Consider the following 6216-nt stretch of genomic DNA (forward strand, 5'->3'; position numbering starts at 1 on the left):
ATATTATTTACGTCTTCTCATAATAATTATATGGGCTTTTTTATTTTTTTCGTCTCTTGGGACGTTTATTTCAAGACGAATATTATTTACGTCTTATAATAATTATATGGGCTTTTTAATTTTTTCCGTTGTTGTTGTTGATGTAGCGGCACTACTAAGCCCCGCCTTTTTCAGGTCTACGTTTAATCATCTTCGTCAAGCTCAACTAACGGGAGGCCCAGGAAACGAGCTGTTTCGATGGGTTCGGACCAGAGAGAGAGGGGTGTTTGTTGAGTCGGATTGAGCTGGCATGTAAAGAGGTGGTTGGTGTCGTGGGGGGACTCTCCACATGCCGGGCACTCATTGGGGATATTAGGGTCGAGTCTGGACAGGTAGCTGTTAAGGCGGCTACAGTATCCAGACCGTAATTGAGCCGTGTAACGCGGGTCTCTCGTAGGGTGTTCACTTATGTGACACCACACCAGAAATTGCTTACAGAGCAGAACGCCTTTGGCAAGTCCAGCGCTACTAGAACCGTTCCCTCACAGGGGCGGTTTCGATTTAGGCCACGAGTTATTTGGGTGTTTATGGCGTTAAGTGCTGTTGTTGTGCCTGCGGCGCTTTTTCCATAAAAGTCAATACTTCGATAAATAATGATAATTTTTAATAAAAAATTGCGCGATTTTTTATTAAAAATTTTCCCCGTTTTTCCATAAAAATCAATACTTCGATAAATAATGAAAGTTTTTAATAAAAAATCGCGCGATTAAGAAGAAGAAGAAGTGTATAGTGTAAACTGAGTATAATGGCGCAAATGAAATGTGAAATAAAGTGGCAATACCAGCGCATTGAGGTTATAATAATTTTCGCAGGCGCAGTTTGTTTACTGTNAGTGTATAGTGTAAACTGAGTATAATAGCGCAAATGAAATGTGAAATAAAGTGGCAATACCAGCGATTTGAGGTTATAATAATTTTAGCAGGCGCAAAGTTTGTTTACTCTGTTTTATTAACGAAATATATAAAATAAAAGTGAATAAATGATTTGGTTTGCATAAAATAATAACCGGAAACGTTTTAGTAGTGTTTTAAAAGTGGAAACTGGTGATTTAGTGCATTTTTGACGTGGTAATTGCTCATAGAAAACAACGAAATTTAACAACAGTTTTTTGTTCATAACTTTTAAATGGCTAATAATATCCCCCCCCCCCCCTCCGGATTGTTATTAGGGGGGCCGAAACGCGTCGTTTGGTACCCCTCCCGACTTTTTGCACCTTTTTTAGGGGTTGTTACCCCACCCTAGAGAATTACCCAAATTTTAATCTATTGTATATTTTTTACTTTTATGACGTTGAGAACTATTCCCAATTAAAAAGAAAATTGCGCGCCAAAATTTAAGCGTCAGAAAGTGTCAAAAGGTTTAAGTTGCAAGTTTTTACTAGTTTTGCGTTCAATAACTTTTTCTGAAAATTTTCTCTTGCTCTCAATTTTACTCTCAATTTTTCTTTTACGCTCTCACTGCAAGTACTTACTGGAAAAATTATTGAATGGACCTAATATTTCAGTCCTTTTTGCATTCAGTACATTTTCAATGAAGTCTTAAAAAAGACGCCTACTTTTTTCTGACGTTTTATGCTGCACAGTTTTTGGTGCTTTTGCGAGCGTACCTGCTGCAATAGATCGGCTCTACCTGATTTGGCTTTTAATGTGCAATAGCATCAGTACAGCAAGCCTCGTAACCTCAAGTGTTTACACAACCAGCCTTTGAACAAGGGATCCTTAGTCCAAGAATTCAAAAAAAAACCTTTGGAGGGAGCAGCTGCAGCAAAACACAAAGATTGTAAAGATTTTTTAAGAAAATAATTTAAAATCAGTTCTACTTATAAGATTTAGTAACAAAGAAAAATTACTGGGAACTTAAAAAACGTCATTTTTTACACAAAAAACGTCCAAACGTCAACAGGATACAAAAAACGTCCAAATGACGTTAAGACGTCAACCTGGCAACGCTGTCTACAAGTGTGTGTAAAAGGTTTTTGATTCGATTCACGCGGTTGGGCACAGCATCCCAAAATCGTGGTACAAATTCATAGAGAACCCTCGATGATTTCACTTGAAATATTACCACATTCTAATTTCACTTGCCCAGAAAGCTCTTCCATGCTTTTGCAAGTACAAAATTTGGCAACACTGGTAGCGAGCTTAACATATATTTTGTACATCCTTATTAAACTGGTGGAACAAAATTCGGTATTTATATTTACCTTTGTCGGCCTCTATGTCATTATAAAATGTGCCTGAACTTCTTACGAGCTTGCCGAACTCCTTCCCTGGATGCTTGCTGTAAATCCAAGAGTTCTCCCATTTATCTAAAATATATTTTGTTAACTCTTAACATACATACATAAATGTATATCTATACAATAAATAAATTACCATCTTTAAAATTTTCTTCCAAATAGGTTTCAGCTCTTACTATTCCAAAGGAAATTAATAAAACAGGCAATATTTTTATAAACGAGAACATTCCAATTTCCATTAACCAAACACTTGAGCACTTCGCTATGTGGAAAAAATTACTAAATACCCAAAAATGTTAAATACTGGCAATGTGACACTTATCTATTTATCCTTTTTCTTTTGCAGCTCCTATCTTTGCTAAACAGAGATGCCAGCTACAGCTTGCGATAAACAGATGGTCGGCTAGCATTGGTCACATTTCCACCAATAAAAGCACTACAACTAGAAACACGAATTTCGAAACGATACAATATACTTAATCGATGATTTTGCAATCCGATGCGCTATTGAACTGCTGTTTAAAGGCCCCCGCACACTACAGACTTTATAAGCCTACGATTTATTCGGACTCTCTTGAAATACAAGTATGATAGAAAAGAAGATTGCGCCCTCAACGTTCCGCTATCTTTTCTGGTTTGACTTTGACGGCCAGCTTCTTTGATGTATTAATTAATTATTAAGAAAGAAAATTTGGCATACCTAAAGAATTCGGACCATTGAGCTAGAGAAAAAAGAAAACGTGGACGTGGTGCACCCCTTTCTGCTGAGTTTAATGGTAAACTTTTTTTTTTGAGGCTAGGGGGGCTAACCTTGAATTTCCAACATTTCCAAAAGCTTATATTTTGAAACCTATTGAACCGATTTTCAAAGTATGGACACAGTATGTATATAATGCAAACATTGTTGCTGACATATGCACATAGCTTAATAAAATCATACATTTTTATATGTCTTTAATAATTTAACTACATTGTAATACAACTCTGTTTAAGTATACAGAATTTCTTAAATATGTAATGGCTTCTTCCGGCTTTACTCTTGACGAAGAGCCGACAGAAAACACGAATAAATATTAAAACTCGAACTCACTGATTCTCTTGTATACTTTGTCACTTACTTTATGGAAATAAAGAGTTTCTTAGTATATTCGTGTACGTTTTTACCACGTTGCAATTGCCGCCGCAACATTTCTTTTAATATTTATTCACCGAACTGCTGTGAATAACCGCCATCTTGAACTTACGCTATAATTTGAGAAGCAAAAATTTTGATAACGCCGCTTCAAATTCAAACATGCCGAACAATGACGAATCATCCAGTGAAGGTGAAGGAGAACACACAATGGTCGTTAACGACCCAGCCATTGCAGACCTTCAACATCAAATTTGTAAGTTGCAACTTTCTTTAGAAGCCTCAGAAAAAGAGAGGTTATGTCTGAAGAAGACACTCGCATCGACAACTGCCGCCGCCGATGCAACAATAGCTGAGTCACTTGCCGACTCTGGCCACGTTAGCGCTACTGCACCTGTTACATCGATGTATGCCAATACATCCATTGCCGCCGATATACCAGTCTATTCCACGTCACAAACAAGTTTTGCCAATACTTGTTTTTATAATGCTCCAAATCGTAATATTACTTCTGCCGACATATTTTCAGCCCGCTCCTATGCCAACACAGGTTTTTCTAATGCGGCAAATGCAAACCACCAGCCGCCTATCAACGTGCAACCTAATGCGCCTCAATTCAACCGCCTCATTGGAAATTATTCTACAATTTACTCGCCTAATGCCATATCTCCTGATATCAACACTAATGCAAACCATCAGCCGCCTATCAACGTGCAACCTAATGCGCCTCAATTCAACCGCCTCATTGGAAATTATTCTACAATTTACTCGCCTAATGCCATACCTGCTGATATCAACACTAATGCAAACCATCAGCCGCCTATCAACGTGCAACCTAATGCGCCTCAATTCAACCGCCTCATTGGAAATTATTCTACAATTTACTCGCCTAATGCCATACCTGCTGATATCAACACTAATGCAAACCATCAGCCGCCTATCAACGTGCAACCTAATGCGCCTCAATTCAACCGCCTCATTGGAAATTATTCTACAATTTACTCGCCTAATGCCATACCTGCTGATATCAACACTAATGCAAACCATCAGCCGCCTATCAACGTGCAACCTAATGCGCCTCAATTCAACCGCCTCATTGGAAATTATTCTACAATTTACTCGCCTAATGCCATACCTGCTGATATCAACACTAATGCAAACCATCAGCCGCCTATCAACGTGCAACCTAATGCGCCTCAATTCAACCGCCTCATTGGAAATTATTCTACAATTTACTCGCCTAATGCCATACCTGCTGATACCAATACTAATGCTGCCGCAGCCGCCTTGTTTAATGCCCCACATTCGTCGCCGACACCAAATAACAATTCGCAAATGTACACACAACCATATAACCAGCCTTTCGTACGAAAAATTCAAGATTTGCCACAGTTTTCAGGCTCACCAGAAGAGTGGCCAATGTTTATTGTTGCTTACAAAGAAACCACTAATTTATTTTCATACACTAATGTTGAGAATTTACTCCGCTTGCAGAAAGCTCTTAAGGGAGACGCCCGTGCTAAAGTGGAATCGTTGTTGATACATCCCTTAAGTGTGAATGCTGTCATCTCATCGTTGGAGTTTCATTTCGGACGGCCCGAAGTACTCATTCGAAGTCAACTCGCAAAGCCAGATCATTTCCAACGATCACAAGTGGGAAATACTCGAAATCGCCAACTTCAGTTCCATGGTAACAAATTTAGTCGCGTTTTTGGAGAACGTTGGAGCCGCACCTCACCTTGCTAACCCAACACTGCTTGATGAACTGGTGAGTAAACTCCCACTTTATAAACGAGAAGAATGGGCACGCCACATTTTTGCCATAAATAAGCCCTATCCATCAATTCGTGTATTCAGTACGTGGTTGCAGCAAATTTCTATGTATATTGTAATGGCCGCTGAAGTAAATCAATCACCTGCTAATCCCGAACAGCTGACACTAAAATGTAATAGATCTTCGAAAACAGTGCTGGCCATATCTGAAGAAAAGTTAAAGTGTACAGTTTGCAAATGCCCGTATGATACTATGTTTTTGTCCTGTACTTTTCATTTGAAATACAAACAAAAAAACTGACGAAAGTCAAATTACAAAAACTATTCGGCAATGTGTTAGAGAAAGACAAATTCTGTGTGAGGAACAGCTGAGTTTTGACGTTTCATTACCGAAATTTGAATAAACGAAAATAAAATTGATGTAAAACAGTTTTGTAACAATAAAAATGAAATTAAAGTGGCAGACAACTACGTATTCCATTTAATTGACAAAGTCCACGGTGCAGAATATATATGGAATCATATGCTCCCATCATATAAGCACAAATATAGAAAGCAGCAGTTTTGGCTCGCTTTGGTGGATGAAATGAACTCAACGTTCACAGCAAATGTACCATTTCAATACGGTAAGTTTTTAGCAAGTTCACATGTAAAAACTAAAAGATATATTATATGTTTGTATAATACATATATGTATTTAAAGATGAAGTTACGCACAAGTGGTGCAACATCAAGTCATAATTCAGTTCAGAGAAGCAGAGGATGGACAAGGCAAAGAGAAGCGGTGCCGGCGGAGACGAAAACGTACAGACCAGCTGGAAGTTCTATGAAGCTTTGAAATTCCTACAACATGTGAATGAGCATACACCATCAGTGAATAATTTTAATAAGTGGAGTTTGCAGGTACGACTTTTATTGTGTGAAACCGGGCAAAGCGTCGATTCGCGTGCTACGTAAAATTTGCTTAATATTTTCATTCTCTTGTAGAACCTGGACCCTGATCCCAATCCATCGCGTAAGCTTGGGGAGCAAC

The 6216-nt window shown here is 38.4% G+C and overlaps 1 protein-coding gene across 1 annotated transcript in view; it reads right to left on the reverse strand.

Moving 5' to 3' along the window:
• LOC108360514 (calreticulin) overlaps positions 1–2672 on the reverse strand; it is a 10095-nt gene extending 7423 nt beyond the window's left edge. The window contains exons 1-2 of the mRNA XM_017612837.1: positions 2415–2672; positions 2243–2347 (exon numbers count right to left, since the gene is read on the reverse strand). Coding sequence (XP_017468326.1) covers positions 2243–2347; positions 2415–2517 — 208 coding nt within the window. The 5' untranslated portion in view covers positions 2518–2672. The remainder of the gene's footprint in view (positions 1–2242; positions 2348–2414) is intronic.
• Between the last annotated feature and the right edge of the window lie 3544 nt (positions 2673–6216).

Source organism: Rhagoletis zephyria, unplaced genomic scaffold, assembly GCF_001687245.7.
Source record: "Rhagoletis zephyria isolate East Lansing unplaced genomic scaffold, Rhagoletis_zephyria_1.1 Rzeph_scaffold_00582, whole genome shotgun sequence".
NCBI lineage: Eukaryota > Metazoa > Arthropoda > Insecta > Diptera > Tephritidae > Rhagoletis > Rhagoletis zephyria.